Genomic DNA, 19,645 nt, shown 5'->3' on the forward strand with positions numbered 1-19,645 from the left:
TGGTGCGGAGAGTGTGGCCACAGGCAGCCCCGGCTCCCACAAAGCATAGAATCATGGAATAGTTTGGGTTGGAAGGGACCTTCAAAGGTCATCTAGACCAACCCCCAAATGCCATGAGCTGGGGCTGTTTGGGGAGAAAAGCTATGGGAGGAGTTGGTATGATCTGAGGGATACAAAAATTATATCAATGAATATGGAGTGGGGTGTCTTCTGGGTGCTATCCCCTCCCTAAAAAGGTAAAATATAATGGAAAAAAATATGCTTTAAAAATACTTGTTGTCCCAGTGGTGGCTTTTCATAAGGATTTAGCATAACACTTGCCAACGCTCTTCATGAAGGGTGAAACACAGGAAAATGAAGCAGCTTAGCTCAGGTTCCCCCCCAGGATGCGGATGGGAAAGCCCATCCGTTACGTTTCTGCTGGGGCACTGAAGGCAGGACCTCGCACAGCAATAGCTACTGCAGGCAGGGACTGAGCAATGGGCAGGAATTTGAGCTTTGCAATGAGAAATTCTGGGGTGACTCAAAACCAGGGCTGCCCAGCAAAAATAATGTCTGTCGTGGTGGGCTTTCTGTACGTCAGGGCTTGAGATATGGTTGTTCAAATATAACGAGAGGATGTTCGCTTCGTTTGCAGTGAGCATTCATCAGGCATAAGGGCATTGCTCAAAGGGGAGTGTTGACAACAAAAATAAGATTATTCAGCATTTCTGTGGCATTTTACATTTTCAAGATGCCTTTCAGGCACTAACCAGACATTAAACATGAGCTAATATTTTGTTATAGCTCCTCTGCAGCCATTAGATGGGATTAGGACTCAAATTGGGTGGATATTGGGGAAAAAAAAAATCAATTAAAGATACTCAAGCGCTTTTAATGAATTTAAAAGGGCCCACACCATGGTCCATGTGTTACAAACAGTAATGAGAACTCACACACTTCACATCGGGCTTGTGAGAATATCCTGGTCAATGCTGAGTCAATGCACTTCAAAACTAGTCAAACTGCTGACAAAACCAGGAATGCGAAGAGTCCAAATGACCAAATGGGTTTGAATGACCAAACCCGAATGCCTGCAGCACATCATCTGAGCATCACATTGCACTACGTGGACTTTGGGACTGGTCTTTGACGCAGGCGGACTGTGAGCACTGCTGTTGCCCAGTGCTGGGTCCCAGCAGAGCAGAGAGTGGTCCAGCATCTTGGCGGAGATGGGTGAGCTTTCTGGGTTCAAATCTTGGTTCATCATCTGCAAGGAGTGGATGACAGCACTTCCAGAACATACAGGGACGTTGGAAAACACACAGAATCAATTATAAGGATTATATACAGATTCTAGATAAGGAATAATGAGGTTAATTGCCACTGCTTTGGTTGAAGATCATTTTGGTGTCCTTAGTGGGTTCTTGTGTGAATGGTCTTAGGTAGCCAAGGGGTCAGCAGCACCCATGGGTGATCCTGGTGAGGATGGATGCAGGGTGGCCGCTTTACAGGGTAGATTTCCCATGAGATGGGTTTTGTTGATGGGAATTGTCTGGTTTCACTGTCTGCTTGGACCACATGCCAGCCCGGATGAACCCCAACCATCTCCAACAGGGAGGGAGGTTGTCCTCTCTCAGTGGTCCTGGGAAGGTTCTCAGCAGCTTTGGGAAGGCGCCGTTTCCTTCGATGACTAATGGTTCAAGGAACCTCACTTTAGAGTTCAGTGTTTTCAAATCAGAAGATGTCAAAGACCATTAGTAACTTCCCCAAGCCAGAGCACGGCTCTGCATTGCCACACAGCTGACCACACAAGGGCTTTATAGGGCAGGAGCCGGCGTCACCAAGGGTGAAGACACTGCATCAGCGCGACATGGGATGTCAGTGGCAATGCTGGGAGCTGACTCAGGAGATCTGGGTATGGAGTCGGGTCCCTTAACCACAGGCCTCTCCTTCCTCTGACTCTTCATGGCTGCAAGGGATGCTCCGGGAAGTAGAGCAGCACTGCGATGGTCCTGGTGACCTTGTCCACAGGACCGATGGTTGGTGCTGACCCCAAGAAGAGCATGGGTTAGGGCTTCTCAGCACCATGGTGCTGCTCGATGTCCTCGGACCCGCAGCAAACCTTGCTCAGGGGTTAGGGCATCACTTCCAAGTGCGTTGTGTTGAGCAGCGTGGTCCTCCATGTGCAGTTACATGCACCCCAGCACACATCTCTCCACGGCCCTGCTCGGCTGGAAGATGCTGGTCCCTCTGGTGCCAGCAATGAAGCGGATGGAGGGGAGCAGGAGCACAGCATACTCGATAATTCCCAGCCAGAGATTGCCAAGAGGAAATGCACTTCCCGTAAAGCAGGCACTGTTACTGACTTGTTTGCTGGAATTGCTTGAGTGGTAATTATGCTCCCTTAATATTGACATATTTAAATAGTTTCCAAGCATAATAAGAGTCCTGCCCCGCTTCCCTCCCCCCCCCTCCCCCTTTTCCAAATTTCTGTGGCGAGCTTTCACTTTGAACAATGGATTATCTGGAGGGGTGTGACTTGCCCACGTCTTGTTTATTGTACAGCACATCCAGATGTTCTGCTCTTGTGTGCGGCACATTCGGGTGTGCTGAGTGTTCGATGGTTCAGTGCCCTGTAAAAGAGCTATAGGCATCCGTCATGCAGAAAAGAAATAAAACAAATATATCTCCATCATGCTGCTTTGTGTGGGAGTCTGGTCACGACTCCCAGCTCATGCCTTGGTCGTGACGGGGTGATGCACAGCAGCGTCAGCCCCATGACGTTTGTCTTTCATTTGTTATTCGTCAGAAGTCCTGAGACATTCTGTCCCGAGCACAGAGGCCAGAAAAGCCCGTTCCCTCCTTACGCTGTGCCGTGTGTGGGCCACGCTCATTGAACGCTGCAGAAGAAGTTTGGTTTTGTTTTTTACTATTCCCAGAAAAAAAACATCTCATGCTAAACATGTGTTGGGAATCTGGGTTACTTAACACCCCAAGCTCCCTGGTTTCCTCTGTCTGCGGGATGTCCTGTGCATAAATCTATCTTGGTGGATGCAGACCCACAGATTCAGTACCTTTCCCGCTCCTCAATAAATTCCTTTTTCTCTGAGGCTGCGCTGCTGCATTTGTTGGTCCCTGTATCCCTCTGAGCATCCATCCAGAGAAATGAGGCCTTCCCGTGAGCACTGTGAACAGTTCTGATGTCCCTAACATAAGAAGGACATGGAGCTGCTGGAGCAAGTCCAGAGGAGGCCACGAGGATGATGAGGGGCTGGAGCACCTCCCGTACAAAGACAGGCTGAGAACATTGGGGCTGTTCAGCCTGGAGAAGAGAAGCTGCGTGGAGACCTCAGAGCAGCTTCCAGTGTCTGAAGGGGGCTACAACGATGATGGAGAGGGACCTTCATCAGGGACTGTAGTGATAGGACAAGGGGTGACGGGTTCACACTGAAACAGGGGAAGTTCAGGTTAGATATAAGGAAGAAGTTCTTCCCTGTGAGGGTGCTGAGGCGCTGGCACAGACTTTTCCCAGAGAAGCTGTGGCTGCCCCATCCCTGGCAGTGTTCAAGGCCAGGTTGGACACAGGGGCTTGGAGCAACCTGCTCTAGTGGAAGGTGTCCCTGCCTGTGGCAGGGGGTTGGAACTGGATGAGCTTTAAGGTCCCTTCCAACCCAAACCATGCCATGATTCTACGATTCTATGTCCAAGCATGGCTTATACAGACTCCTGTCCTTTCTAGTCCTGGGCAGCCTCTGGGAGCACTGGTCTTCGCAATCATCTCCTTGGGTTTTCCTCTCCACCCCAAGATGGTATTTTTCTATCAATCACAAGCACTGGCTGACCCCAGAGATAACCCCTCTTTGACTTCTGCTCCATGCCCAGGGCGACGGTACCCACGCAGTGTACGATGAACACCCCATGGGGCAGCTTTCTGAGGGACAATGATGGTAGTAGGGGCCCCATGACCCTCTCCATGGGGCAGGACAGACAGGCACCTTGCAGAGCACCTCCCCTTCTCCAAGAGGCTGCAGTTGAGCGGCCATCAGTCCTCACCTTGATCTAAGGGCATGTTTTGCTGAAGCTGAGCATCACATTGACCAGTTTGCTACCTTGCCTTGGGACTAAAGGAAAGAAGAGTTTCTCACCCTTGTTAGGTGAAAGCCAAAATGGGAGAAACTCTCACGCAGGCCACAAACCACCACGGCTGGGCTGGAAAATGAGCCATTTCCCGGGGAATCCCTGTAAAGGATGGAGGAGAGGCTGTTCTTTCTTCCAGGGCTCTGGTTGGGTTACATCTGCTTGCATAAAGGGTGTGTGTGCGTATTTTAATCTATGTCAGAGGGATGAGAAAGCAAAGAGGAAGCCAGCAAAGTGCCAGGGAGGTACCAGAAAGGGAGCTGGGGAGATGCAATGCAGGAGTGGCTGCAGGCAGGCTTGGGCTTGGGCTCCAGGCTGTGCAGCCTACTTGGTCCTGCGGTGTTCAAGGAAACGGGACTTTACATACTTTCCCTATTAATACACAGAATTGCATCAAAGAAATACCTGGCTGTCATCATCAGTGTATCCTCCCAGCAAAAATGATCTTGGCAAGGCCCTCAGCGGGCACAGCGTCTCAGGCCGAGAGCCAACAGTATGTTTAGTACAAGTTCCTTCACCTCCCCATCTTTCATCATCTCCCACACTCACCCCACCAACTTGCCATCCCAAAGGTTACTGTGGAGGTAGGAGAAAGCCAGGAAGCGAAGATACACTTGAATGGGCAGAGCTACAAAGGCATAAATAAGAATCCTAACCCCAATCTAACTGTGCTAAGCGGAACCCCTCTCCATCTGGCCTCACATGGGGAGGGCAGGGTGCCAAATCCTCTTCCGAGTCTCTTAAAGCAAGAGGATCCCTGGTAGTGTTTAAGGCCAGGTTGGACAGAGCCTTGGGTGACCTGCTCTAGCGTGAGGTGTCCCTGCTGACGGCAGGGCAGTTGGAACTAGATGATCTTAAGGTCCTTTCCAACCCAAACCATTCCATGATTCCAGGATTCACTGGCCAACCTCTGATCCTTATGGTCCATCACGGGGCTGGGGACACTGCCTGGGATGAAGGTGCAGCAGGCCATCATTCCCAACTTCAAGCCCTATACCCAAGCCCCAGACCATGGAGACCTGAGGAAAAAGCCCTGTCCATCAGCTGTTGCCAGCAGGTATCTGCAGGCCGTGATTTGGGATGTTTCAGAGATGCTCTCCATCCTATTCCACCTTTTTTGGGAGGATAAGGTAGGGTAAGGGTCTGCCATGTCAGAAACAGCTCTGATTTTGCTGATAGCTATTGCTGGTGCACACCAGAGAGATGAAAATAAGGGCTTCCAAAGAGCAGGTCCTAAATTGTGGTGACCTGGAGATGACTGTCAGCCCTCAAAGCTCATCAGAGCCAGTTGTGATGCTGAAATACATCACTGCCAGCACAGAGGTTTTGCTCTCTGTTGGCCGTGGGGCAAGACATGGGATTTCAGGTCTAGGTTGGTGAGAAGGCTTTGGGACTTGATGCCAAGGGCTGGGGGATAAGCTGCACTGCCAGCCCCTGTGCAGGAGCGGGGAAGGAGAGGATTTCTTCCCTGCTCTTAATTTCAGTGTGAGCAGAGGGTTATACAACAGCAAAGCAGATGGAAATGTCACAACAGCGAGCTTGGCAGCTGCACAAACACAACTAATCTGCCCTCGTTTAATGCTGGTAGCCAGAACATAAACATACGCGCCACACAAGGTAATAGACGAGGTAAATCCATCATCACCAGCCTCATTACACGGGGCGCGCTGCCTCGGTGCCTGCGGCTCCTGCTCCTCGGCACCCACTGCCGCCCTCCCAAAGCCCCAGCTCTGATGGGATGGATGAAACCAGCCTGGGAAAAAGCCTGGTGATCCCTCAAAGTCCTGCCCAAAATGCAGCTGAGATGCTACCTGTAGTTACTACTCACCCATTGCCTCTTTACAGTGTGCTACAGGGCACCCACCCAAACCCAACCAGTGGTGCGCCTCCACTGATGGCCCTTCAACAGATAGGGTGGTACCATGAAAGGGAGACATTTTATACATAATGATACGAAAATAAGAAGAATAGAACAATGAGAAGCTGTGGCTGCCCCATCCCTGGCAGTGTTCAAGGCCAGGTTGGACACAGGGGCTTGGAGCAACCTGCTCTAGTGGAAGGTGTCCCTGCCCGTGGCAGGGGTTGGAACTAGATGAGCTTTAAGGTCCCTTCCAATTCTTCTATGATTCTATGAATAAATAATAATGATGTGCCATTTTGACATGTATGTATGTACATACTATATATATAGATATACATCTACATCCAAACTGCCTGGCTAGTCTTGATCCCTTCCCAATCAGTCTATTTTCTTCGTAACTATTAGCTCTTTGGGTCAGAACCTCAGTTTCTGGTTTATTCTCTAGCACTGCTCCTCCTTGTACCCACTGCACTTTCTCTTGCCTGCACAGAGGCAGTGACAACAAGCACGAAGGTATTCCTTGAAAATGGCTGTTTTTTCCCCAAACAGTCAAGAAGGGCCTCTGCCATCTGTCTCCAGTACACACAAGTGGGGAAGATGGTACCCTCGTATGTGGCATCAACCCAGTCATCCCCATGCTCCAGCCTCCCACCTCCTTCCCTGGTAAAGGGTCACTTTTCAGAACAGCATCACCTCCATCCTCTCAAGGCCACTCAGTCATTGTGGCCATGGTCACCTGGTCTTGGGCGCTTGGACTTGCTGCTGATGTGCGCTGGTGTGGCTCTGGTGTGGTTGTACCTCCCATGTAATGCACCTAATTGAGCAGAGAAACACAATGCTGTGATGAGTGAAAGATGTGCTAATGGCAAAAGTCTTCTGGGTCTGTGTTAGGGATGGACATGCTGCAAATCCACCTCCCGACCACACTAACTGCTCCACCAGAAATGGTTCCCAGTCCAAAACTGGTGAGACTCTGGAAGAACATTTGTTAAACTCAATTTCTTTGGTCCTACAGTAATGGTTCTGTAAGATGGGCAAGTGGCCTCTGACACCAAGAATACGTCCTCCAGGAAACCAAAGCAAGTAGGAAAGACAACGAAAGAAAGAAAAGAGGCAATTGTGTGGCATTGGTGATTCTCGTGTTCCTCTGGGACCTCTGTGGACACAGGGTCTTACGAGCTCTCTCCATGCCACCTTCACCAGGAGCTGCCACTTTCCCAGCCTGAATGTGCCCTGTCAGGAAGGGGGAGAAGCCAAGTGAGGAGATAAAGGCAGCCTGAAGTTTATGGCTATTGTTTAGGTCAATAATGTATTGATTATGTATTTTGTGGGCTAAAAGGTTGACCTTTTAAAGGGCAATTGGCGCCTGCGAGATTTGATTTAGGAGAAAGAAAAGAATTTAAATCCAATTTTCACTTCGTATTTCAGTGAGGAGAAACTCACAAGATTGCAGACGCCAAAGATGCTTTTCTGGGGAGGAGGTTGAGGGGTTTTTCCCGGAGCCATCAACATCAACACCAACAAAGAGCTTCGTTTCAGGGTGGAAATGGCTCTGCCACTTCTCTCGCTCCACTGCTCAGCACTGCAGAGACATGTACAAGACACGAGGCACTAAGCAGAACATTTAGTCTGAAGCTCAGCCAAGTAAACACACTGGATACTGAATATCCCGTATCAAGGAACAAAGGTTGGTTTTCCGCCCTGTAGGAACAGCCTGAGCAAGAGAACACCACACAAGGCTGGATTAGAGAAAACCCCACACTTTTAGGCAATTGCCGGTACCAATTCTTTGCCCACCATCTATTCCCCATTCCCACAGTGCAGTGCCATTACCATGCTGGCACCCAGGACTAACCTCCTGGATGCAGCCCCTCTTTCCACACTGGTTTTGCTGACCCAGACCCCATCTGAAGAGGCCATCCCATCTGTGGTCCTCAAGCATCTGGTTTGGAAGAAGCTTTGAATTTCCAGATCTGTTTTTGTCCCTGGATGGTTTATTCCCATTATTCTGTGGTTGATACAGCCCTTAAACAGGAGCAGCCTGCTCTGTACCCTGTATCCTGTACCCTGGGCAGGACTCATGGTGTGGACACTGCAGCCTGGGATGCAGGAGCTGCACCGCGTGATGGGACGGACCCTGGCAATGGCTGCAGGGACAGAAATGGAAGCAGCAGGGTGACGACAGCCGTTCCTAGTCTCAATTGCCAGTTTCTAACAAGCTGCTTTGTTCTTTGAAAAGCATTTGTTTCATTGTTCCATAAATAGGAGGGGCCGGGATGGCATCACCGGGGACGTCACCCGGTTTGTCACCGCTCTGTAGCTCCTCTCCGGATACTCAAAGACTCTTCTGCTGGTGCCATCGGATTCAGGGCTTTCAGCAGCACAAAGTGACTGTAAGGAAGACTGAAGTCTGCCATTCAGTTTGCCAAGACAGCTGGCAAAAACATTATGTGCAGCTGAAAATTTCATCATGTCTGCCAAGACATGTTCATTTTGGATTAATTATGCCGTGCGCTCCCGGCAGCACGAAAATATAACGACAAAATCTCCCTCTTCTTTACATCTCTCATTCAAACTGTCCCAGTTTGGCAGCTCGGTGGTATATGTGATTTGGAGGGGTTCACCAATAGTGACATTTTAATTCATCTACATAGAGTGATGCAAATGCTGGCACAACCCATGGGTGGTAGCAGCGCCTTCAGTATTAAACATGGCTACTTGAAGTAATTCACTTGCAAGAGCGCGGCGTAGCCCTCACATATGAAAAGCATCCATCCAGCAATAACCCAGCATCTATGATTAAATGCTTACAAGCTTCTCGTGCTGTAATCTCAGCTGGAGCTTTGCAGCTCAGGGCTAACTACTCCCAAAGAGCAAAGCATTTACAACACTTACTCCAGAGTGGTCCCGGGTCTTCCCAGTGAAGGGATGCCAAAACCTGTCATTGGAGACATGTGAAGGAGGGATGCAGCTCACTGTTGTTGCTTTTGAGCCCTGAGCTCATGCAATCATGCAGCCACTTCCATGATTACCTTAAATCATTGCCTCCATGGTCGGTAGCACCTCCATGCCCTGCTCCTAATGAGTCGTGACCAAAGTCACAGCAGGAATTACAGCTCTGCTGTCCCGGCCAACTGAGATTGTAAGATTTGCTCTTTTGTCTTTGAAATATCATTATCTTCCGACAACAGAACTGTTATCAGCATAATGAATGACATATGCTGATGTCTCATGCACAAGGAGGACTGCAGTGGAGTGCTTGGAAGTGTCTGAGTAATGTCACATCAGCCTGGGGATGTCCTGCCAACATCTCCTTTCCTGAAAGGAAAAAACCAGGCAAACTCCTCGCTTTCATGATCTTTTCCTCAAACACATCCTCGTGCTGCTGCCCCCAGAGCACAGCTGCTGAATCGGAATGTTGTGAATGAACTGTGCAGAGGCACCATCAATGAATAATCCTTAAAGAGTTAAAAATCAGCATTCTAGCCAAGCCCAGAATAATTACCAGCCCAGCATAACCCAGACGACCAACCTTGTGACATCCGGGACATCCTTCCCTGCAGAATTTAGTCTCAAGGGACATCTGCACTGAGAGCTGATGGTCACCACGGCTTCTGCTGGATGATGTCCAGGAGCTGACGCTTCATCGTTCAGGTTCTCGGGATGCCCTGAGCAAATTTACTTAAAGAGCTCTTTGGCAGTAAACCCAATAGGCTGCCCCCAGCCAGCTCTGCTCTGGAGCCAGGCTGAGAGAGCTGGGCTGGGGCAGCCTGGAGAAGAGAAGGCTCCTGAAGGTGAGACCTTAGAGCAGCCACAGTGCCTAAAGGGGCTCCAGGAAACCTGGAGAGGGGCTTTGGACAAGGGCCTGTAGGGACAGGACAAGGGGAATGGCTTTAACCTGCCAGAGGGGAGATTGAGATGAGCTCTGAGGCAGAAGCTGTTCTCTGTGAGGGTGCTGAGGCGCTGGCACAGACTTTTCCCAGAGAAGCTGTGGCTGCCCCATCCCTGGCAGTGTTCAAGGCCAGGTTGGACACAGGGGCTTGGAGCAACCTGCTCTAGTGGAAGGTGTCCCTGCCCGTGGCAGGGGGTTGGAACTGGATGAGCTTTAAGGTCCTTCCAATACAAACTAGTCTGGGATTCTCAGTCTGGGTGGATTCAGCAGATGGATCCAGAGGCCGTGGTGGTGGAGTCGAGGAGGACGTTGCTCCTGTCTAACCAGCTGACTGCAGCTTGCCAAGGGAGCGGGGAGATACTTTCCTCCTCTTTAAATGCCAAATGACATTTGACTGCCAGCAATGTTAGCAATGATTGGGTCTGTGTCATGCTGCTGAAGACAATTTTATGGATTATCTGTTGTGTAATTAAAGGGAAAAGTGCCCTCCTGGAACCTTTCAGGTGCGGGCATCTGCTTGACACAGAATTTAACCCAATAATGTTGGCTGGAGAAACCTCAAAGTTTAAAAGTCTTCATGCAACTTCCAGTAGAAGCAAAAGCTCCCCAAACTGAGCAGTTATAGTAAGATTAATGCCCTCATCCAGCTCTTAGCACCCCAGTCTGGGCTTGGGGTGGAGGGAGAGAGACTAGAACCATGAACAGGAATGTACCGAGTAAACATTTCCTTCCTCTGAATCTGGTAACTCCATTGAGGTTGTTGTGTGTTGCTGTCAGATGTGCAGCTGTTACCTTAAACGCTGCTAGTGGTGAGTTAATAGAGTCTGTTATAATAATAGTAATTACAATAATACCCCCCCCCCCAACCAAATTAACAGCAAACTAAACACAAAAGCAGCCAGGACCCTGAATTTTACAGTATTAGGGGTACGATTGGTACAGTTTTTCACAGCTACCTGGGTAAGTGGCCAAAGTCCTGCTAATGGGTGAAGATGCGAAAGGATTCATGGTGGTTGGGTGATTATATACGTGTAATGGTACAGAAAACTCCTGGTCTTGTAGCATAGAAGCCAGTGGTTTCACAGACTGAGCCCAATCAATCAGGAGAGAGCCTGGGGTTGGCCCTGAGATGGCATTTGACCTTTAGTTTGCTGATCAGATAACGTAGGCAGAATAAAACCAAGCTGCCCAATAGGAAAGGTTGTACAAAAGCTTTAGAGTCTGCAAAGTGAGGGGCTTGTTTGCTTCTTCCTCTCTTGTTTAACTCGTAGATCAATGATAGAAAATAGTTTGGGTTTTTTTCCTGTAACTTGCCTAATATTCTTTAGTTTTGGGCTAGTAGAGTCAAGAACGCCATGAAATCTGGAAGGTTTTTGGACTGCTTTTGCCAAAGTGAATAATGTCCAACTCATCTGTAGCTTCCAACCCACCACCTCGTTTTTGCAGTGAATCAGAGTTTCTCTCAATTAAATGAGGCAGGACAATTTCTCCCTCATCAGGGACACATGCGTCAAGACTTCACATGCACAACCTCCTCACTAACAACTTGGTCTTCTGGACTGGATGGTGCTCTGAGTGAGGATGGAGCAGACCCCCTTTATCCTCCCCAACCCTGCAGCACTGGATTTCCCTCTCTAACGCTAATCAAGTAGCTTAAACAGATGGTGATCAGCATTTGGAGCAATGATAGGAGCATGACAATGCTAAGGTCCTGGTGCAACACTCACCTCCCACCCCAAAAACCAGACACACACCGTCTGCTTAAATGGTGTGGCCAGAACAAGAGGAAAGAGCCACCAATGGCCTGGTCTGAAAGGACAATCCTGTCTCTCATCTGCTACCCCCCATGACCACATGTTCCCAGGGCCTCGTTGGAGTTGTACCTATTGCAACTATAGAAGCTGAGTTGGCAAGAGCCCTCCATTAGGTGAGATTCAGCATGACATTGCAGCACAAGTCTCTTCTTCCACCAAACACAGACTTAAACAACTTCCTAGTTAATACAACAAAGACAATAATGTTCTTTTCATTGCACATCATGAAGAACATTATAAAACCTTGTGCATGGTAGGTCTGAGGGTCACACCAAGACCCACTGGCCTCATGGCACCACGCAGCAGCTATCACATAAAACAAAAACAACTACACCCTGTATTTACTCTTTTAATTATTTTCTTTATTATTATGCATAATAAATCTTTCACACAAAGTCATGAAAAGGATCCCCAATGTGGTACTTTACAGATCTGAAGGAAAACAAGAGTATTTGTGACTGTGCCAGATTGCAGGCATCAGGATGCTGCCAGACCCACACAATGCTCAAACTCCTGGAAGAGCCAATGGGGCTAGCTTGGATTTCAGCATAAATCTTGGTCTGTCTCTGCTGTTTGGGCTTTGGATTGTAACTCCAGTTGTTCCAAACCAGCCAGGCCCTGGGAGCACTAAATATGAACTAAATGCACAGGGAAATTATGTGATAGGAACAAACCTGTTCCTTCTGTACTTCAACTCGAGGTCATCGCAACAAGAGGACAGTGAGAAATAATTTACTTTGTGACTCCCACATTGATTCAGCAGCTGGTTTGACCTATTCTATCAGATTACTGCTCTATGTACCTTTCCCTTTATGAAAAGGCCTTTCAAAGAGAAGAATCAGGTTCTCTCCAGCTTGACACCCAGCTGAAAAGCATCTGCTCGGCTGAGCCCTGTTTGTGAAGTGCTCACTCCTGCTGCAGGCAGCGGGGTGGAGGGTGCTCACCTCAGGTTCAAGTGTTCATGGGCAGTTTAAATCAGATTTAAAATGAGCCATCCTGTACCTTCAGAACCCACAGTTTAAAAGTGCATCTTCAGACTGACCCTTCCCAAAGGCCGGGCAGCTCTGCTGACTCACAAACACTTTGAGCTTTGTAATAAAGATGAAATTACAAATCACTACAATAACCAAGAAGAGTTATCCCCTTTTGACGTTTGCTGCTCAAAGACAAAAGAAAACAGACCAAAAAAAAACCCAAAAAACAGCATAAACCTATGTGCAGCTCGGTCATGGTTCATTCATTCCCCCTATTTTGCTAAGAAAAATTGCATCCCCAGTCTTAACTATTGCCTTTTTAAAACAGCTTCTGTCATTTTAAAGCCCTAAATGCTCCTGGGCTGTACATATCACTTTGTAGCTACGCTTAAATAAATTTGGAAAGCTTTTCTGCCTTTTGTGTTTTTTAAGCCAGCATTTCCATCTGGGTAGGACTTAAATGGACTCCCACCTCTAAATAAGCAGATAAAAGGAAAGTACAATCCTAGCTCATCCTTCAGGGAAAGAAAAATACAGAAAGGGTGCAAGAAATTCTATTAAAAGCCACTCAAAGAACTGTCTGAAAGCAAATGCACCCGATTCTTCAGGTCAATAAACAGAACATGCTGGAGCAGGCGGTGGATACAGGGGGTTGCCACGTATCTTGAGGAGCTAATTCCTTGATATTTATGTTTTGGCATGCAATGCACCGGTGGCAGTCCACACAGCAGCATGTGGGGTTAGGAGAGTGTCTGCATGCATGTGCCACGGGCACCATCAGGAGCCTCCCCAGAGAGGAAACGATCCTCGCCTTGGAAAATGAGATATTCTGTCAAAATCAGGTCAAGCTATTTCTTTTGTTCTCCCAACTGCATAAACAGGTATATCAGGAAAGGACACTTCAAAACAACAATAACAAAGAGAGAGAAGTATTCTACATTCAGGTAGATTAATTCAGATAAATCCAGGTAAAATTTATACTTCTGCCATAAAACCTGTAATAGGAAATGGCATTTTCAATACAAAACTTTGCCAAGGATCCCCGTGACACACCATCACCATCCCACACCATTTTACCAGGACACTGGTCTATTGTACAATCTTATAACTATTTTCTTTGGAGATATTTTTGTTTGTTTTCCCACACACACGTTCAATTTCCAGGAACAACTTTTGCCCAGACACGCAGTAAAACAAGTCTGCAAGGGACCTGACTCTGGAAGCTGGTGTTTCTAGCCCTCTATAGAGTGTCTACCAGTCAAAAAACAACAACAAAAAAAGACTTGCTATTGAAAATCCTCCCACAAACATTTTGACAGCTAAATCAAGTGTTTTGAATCTGGCTGGGAGCAAACCTCATTAATATGCTGCTTGCTTAGTTCATTTGGATGACAGTGTAGACACCAATTTAACGCCTGCAGCCTTAAGAGTGCAACCGAAGTGAAGGGCTGTGAGTGAAAGCACAGGATTAGGTGACAAGCAACGGCAGAATCCAACAGACCACAGAAAGCTTGACCCAACGAACCTGCGTCACTTGAAAGAAACAAAAATACAAATGCTGCTTCCAAATCAAAGTCCGCAATCTCTTTCCTCATTTACCCCGTTAAGTTAAAAGAACAATCAGGTTTGTGGTTGGTAGTAACATCATACCCCATGTGTAAGGCCTCATTTTCATCAAACAAGCTCTAGGTTATAGGACTATAAATGCAAGGTTTGCCTAAAAGCCATCAATTCCTCACGCCACAGTCTGTTGCCAGCGTGTCGGTGGCAATTTGCTTCCAAAACGTTGACACTGGACTGTGCACTAGCGGCAAGCTTCATTCTCCAAAAGCTTTGGGGTCAGAGGGTGCACGCTGGAGGGGGTCACGTATTAACACGCGGTGCAGAGTTCTGTTTTCTGTAGGACAAGGGAGTTGAGTTGGCTTGGCTGGGGCATCTACTTCAGCCAGAATCCATAGTGAAGAGCTGGATGTCATGCGGGTTCCAGTACAGGGCCACGGCAGAGTTGTAGACCAAGGACCAAACATAGGGGATGAAGAACTCCTCAGGCTGCTCCTCCTCCACATACTTGAACTTCAGCTCGGGGAACTTCTGCAACGAGAAACCAAAGCCCGCTGAGGGAAGGTTTGCATGTGTGTTTGCAAACACGTGGCCCACGTAAACACTGAAGGAAGAGGTGTGGTGAAGAAAGTCATGGGAAGAACTGAGCCATTAGACCCAAACGAAAATATTTATGGGATGAAGAGATCATTTATAATTTCTTCTCCGAACTGAATGCCACATTAGCATACTGTATCCAACTCACACTCAATTTGCCTGTTAACAAAGGCTAAACATGTGAATCCTGTGCAAAACACAAAGGTCTAAAGGAAAACTCATTTTTAGCAGCCGCACAAAAGCCTTCTTGCGTGTGCATGTACAGACCTGTTTATTGCAGTTTTCCCTAAAAAGCATTTTGCTATTAATTGTACTCAGCGTCTCAGCAGGACAATCCTTTGGAAATGCTGTAAGAATAAACATATCCTGTGACAAGTTTTCAGTGTTCTGGCAAACTGACCTTTTCCATCTATTCTGAAAGACTTTATGTATATAGAAGTTTCCGGGAGAGAAGCACTCTTCCTCCAGGAAGCAAGGTGGGAAGCATGTCTAGGCTCCATGGGTGAGCTCATTGGGTCCAGGAGGCCACTTCCAGTTTTGCACTTTTGGGTAGGTCACTACCTCTGTGCCTTGGCTTTCCCATTGCTGAGGAGCACACTAATGGCATCACTGTGGTAATCAAGAATGCAAGACCCTGCAAGCTTCTCACCTGCAACACGTGTCTATTTCACTTCAGCCCTTAAGGCAGCAACCACAAGACCTGTGCACACAGACCTCATTGCCCATTCACTCACGTATCTCCTCCTCCTGGAACTTACAGGCTGGGCAATAACAGTTTCCACAAAAGCTTAGTTTTTTAGCACCAGCTTTAAGCAAAGCACTTCCAGAATTAACACACATCAGATGTGCCACTCCAGTCCACCTTAACCAGATAGACATGCTGCATCCTCAATTTCCCAGTGTTCTCATTTCTTCCCTCCCAAAGCAGCACATACACTGCAAACCCACTGCATTCGCTCTCAGTAAGCATGCATTTTGGGGAAGAGCTGAGCCTACTTTTGTACTGTACTCTTCAATCATTTTATCTACTTCTAAATGTTGCCTATGTCAAGAGCTTGGCAGAGTCTCAGATAAAAGCCACATTACAATGATCACTGGGGTAAGATAAAACATGACCCATTTTATTATTTATAAGGCTGTGGCTGAGACTAAGAATAAACTCTATGGTGTGACACGATCAGAACAAGCACAGCAATGGCTAAGAAGCCTCTTTGCCCATTAATAATGAAGGGACACCCTATCATCTTTCTTGAGCTCAGAGTGTCCTGTTTCCTTGTATTAGGGTACAAGACCCTTCTGGGTGGAACAGTCTCCTTTGAAGGAGCACTTCTCAGCCACTTGCCTTTCAGGGTTGTTTATTCAACTTTTAGACACCCAACGTTGTTTGTATGCCTGGAGTCGGAGAGCATGGAAACTGCTCTACTCCTTCCTTGTGTTGCTGCTGTTACTGGAGCAGCCTGGTGCAAACACTGAGCATACAGTTACACCAAGCCACAAAGGTGCCACCTGCATTATGCAGATGTCTCTATGGGCTGCTTCATTCAACCACAGGCGACAGTGTGCCAGCTCCTCCATGTCTCCATTGACAGCCTTTTCAGCTTCACTCAACCACGGCCCTGGGTGATGACATGCCATCGCCTCCATTGATGAGGATGTTGGTGTCACCTTCCAGGATGCTCTAATGTTCTGGAGCTGCCAGGGGTTGGCTTATGTTGGGGTCAGGCCCTTCGCCACAGCTCTGTTTAGCTGGATGCCAATCTTTAGCCTGGGAGGAATCATTTTAGCCATTGGTGTGGCTGTCTTTATAGTACTTGGTGACTTCGGAATGTGTGGGGAGCTTCTAGCGATCAGGGAGGGAAAGAGGACAGTATTGTTTCCAGCACTATTATCTCTGTTTAAGAACTAAGGCAGCTAAAAGTTAAGGTTGTTAAAGGCACTTCTGCATCTAACTCCTGCTGAGTTCAAAGCCCAGAACCTCAAAGGTACATCAGCAAGTTTCGTTTCCTGCATCAGTCATGCAGTCTGTGGTAGAGAAGCTCTCTCACGGTCCTTTTGTGCACCTAAACCATTTTCTACTACCTGTCTACAACCTCTCTTCCCCAAATCTGTTTTGACCAGCCTGTTTAATCTTCTGCATCGTCTTGTTTCCTCGCTCTTAGGTACCTTGCACCCATACTCATCCGCATCTCTAATTTCCTGTCTCTTAGCCTACTCCCATCTCCAGCTTCCTTCCACTGCATCATTATAGTCTCTGTTTAGCATATCTTTCTATTTTGTACTTGCCCAAGTTTTCCTTTTGCTCATCAGCATTGTGAGATCCTCCTTTTCACTAACATCCTCTATCTCCTCCCACCTTGGCTCCAAGCCCTCAAGTTGTGCCTGCCTTCCCACTCTGCCACCCCATCCCATGACTCTTTTGGTAGGTTAAGCCTCACTCCAAGTAAGCCCTGATGTAGATTTTAATTATTATTATTATTATTATTTTAAACTGATATTCTACCCTGCTTATCCTCAGTGTAATCTTCCCCACTTCCCTCCTAAATGCTTCCTGCCTTGTGGTCAGTGTAGACAGGAACACATTCAGTTCAGCATTGCATCAGCAGAATGAATGGTTAAACCTTATGATTAAACCACTGCAACATTTCCTAGCAGAGAAAAGCCCTTACACAGCTGTCATTGTTCACCCCAAAGGTGGCTGCACGCCAGTACTGCAGCCTGTCGTAGTCCTTCTGGGAGGGAAGGAGGAAAAAAAGCGATTAAAGATGCTCATTGGAGTTGAATTAAACACAGATAACTTTTTTTCACCTTCAGGGTCACAGATTACAGTTTTGCAAACTCCGATGGCAGTAATCTGGGACCATTCTGGACTCTCAAGCAGCTTAACAAACATCTTTAGCTTTAAAATAGCAGGTAAAACTGCATTAGAAATTCCAATAGCTACATCTGAGATGCTCAGCTCTTACTATCCCATTATCTCTCAGCTGAAAGGACAGCATAAAATAAATCAGATAGCATTCATGTTTTCAGGCAGTAACAGTCGTGCATTGATTTTATTATCAAGCCTTTCTTCAGACTGATCAATGTTGCCATCTATTGTGATCGTACTGTAGCAATTTAATAATCAATTTCAGATTAAAGACTATAATTTACTGCAATCAGCCTGGACTCTCTCACACTCAACAAATGCCTCGAACAGTCTGCAGGTTTATCCTGGAATATAGACAAGGAATGCAGACAAGATTTTTAAGGAGAGCTACAATACACATTGCCATTACATACACACAATTTCAAATGTATCTTTATAGAAAGAACATAAGTAATGGCAGAAGTGATGGATACTTGATGGTACACCTGAATAGTGGACCTAGGATAGCTCAGTGCATTGCTTACGAGACACAGAGAATTTGAATTCCAGGTCAGTAATTCAAACCAGCTTCTTTAGGTGACTGCAGTGATCCATGGCTGTATGGTGGCCACGTCTTCTCATCCATTAAAAATGAGAAATCCTATAGGCCCAGCATGGAGAGAACTGCACCTTGCAAGATCGACCAGGGTAGCAGTCATCCACTGTTAAGATAAAACACTACCCACACTGTTTCACTCTCAGGGTGTTCACTGTAACCAGAATTTGTAAACATTCAACAATCATCAAATTTAAGTCACCTCAAAAAGGTTCTGACTTACCAGACTGACTTCAAAACAATTTATAACAGCAGGGGTTAAACACCACATAAAAAGCTTGACTGATGCCATAAAGCTGTAAGATTTTTGATCGGTGAGAGTTTAAGGAATGTTTAAATTCAGCTCTGTGCCATTTATCTCCTGCATGTACTGCTTCCAAACGAGTGGTCAGAGCCAACACCATGTGCTGCAGACAGATAGGAGATGACACCAAACGAATGTTTCAGAAGAGCTGTAAAGCAACCAGGTCACAGGAGTCTCGGGGCAGTACCAGAAAACACCCCAGCCAGCACTGGTTAGGGTTTTATCATGGTTAAAATTCCTGAAGTGGAATTTCGTAGCATTGCAGCAATGTAGAAACCCCTTTTCTTCTGCTTTATTGCTCTTGTGCTCAACTTAATCCTGGAAAGACATTTGCTCCCTAGCTGGTGACACCCAAATGAATCTGATTCTTAGCACTTGCTGGAAAGAGGGACCACTCTAGGGGATCTTAAATGGTAAGACTTAATAACAGAGGAAAAGTCTTGGCACGGGATAAATCATCTCTTTTTTCCCTTCACATCCCTATTCATTCAGCTGGATGGTGTTGAAAGACATACAAACACTTTGTTACCCGTTAGCTTTGCTATTTAAGTTTTTTAACTCATTGCCCTGATGTAAATGGGTCCAGTGTAGCTATTATTTGCATTTATCTGCAGTCATTACCAGAGGAGAGACAACCCCAGCTAGTTTAAAACAAACCAACCTGAGAACCTGAGAGCTGGAGGTAACACGAGGATGAGAACTGCACAATTTAAATACAGAAACCACTTACCAGCTCTGGTGAATCAACCTACCACAGCACCCTATCTTGTTTTCTTCTGCCAGACAAAGCAGAAGTCAAGATTTAGTGGTTGGGACGAGGGTATAAACTAGACAAACCAAGAACTTTGCAGACTGTCTGCGCTGTCAATCATATGATTCGATGAAAAACCACAGGAAGTCCGATGAACAGATGCAGAACTGAACTGCAATAACTCCCCTACCGCAGGAGTTCAACAACACTGGGGCTTTTTTTGCTGTTACTTTTGCAGTTAACGATTAGGAAGATAGCATCACAGCCAGCCAACAGCAGCTGGCACGGCTCCAGGCAACTCAGGGGCACTTG

The 19,645-nt window shown here is 47.0% G+C and overlaps 1 protein-coding gene across 4 annotated transcripts in view; it reads right to left on the reverse strand.

Moving 5' to 3' along the window:
- Positions 1–12,038: 12,038 nt before the first annotated feature.
- DYM (dymeclin) overlaps positions 12,039–19,645 on the reverse strand; it is a 223,273-nt gene continuing 215,666 nt past the window's right edge. For all 4 annotated transcript variants that reach the window (XM_030471037.1, XM_030471039.1, XM_030471038.1 and 1 more), the window contains one exon: positions 12,039–14,751. In XM_030471037.1, the coding sequence (XP_030326897.1) occupies positions 14,602–14,751 (150 nt within the window). In that variant the 3' untranslated portion in view covers positions 12,039–14,601. The remainder of the gene's footprint in view (positions 14,752–19,645) is intronic.

The sequence above is a fragment of the Strigops habroptila genome, chromosome Z (assembly GCF_004027225.2).
Source record: "Strigops habroptila isolate Jane chromosome Z, bStrHab1.2.pri, whole genome shotgun sequence".
Classification (NCBI taxonomy): Eukaryota; Metazoa; Chordata; class Aves; order Psittaciformes; family Psittacidae; genus Strigops; species Strigops habroptila.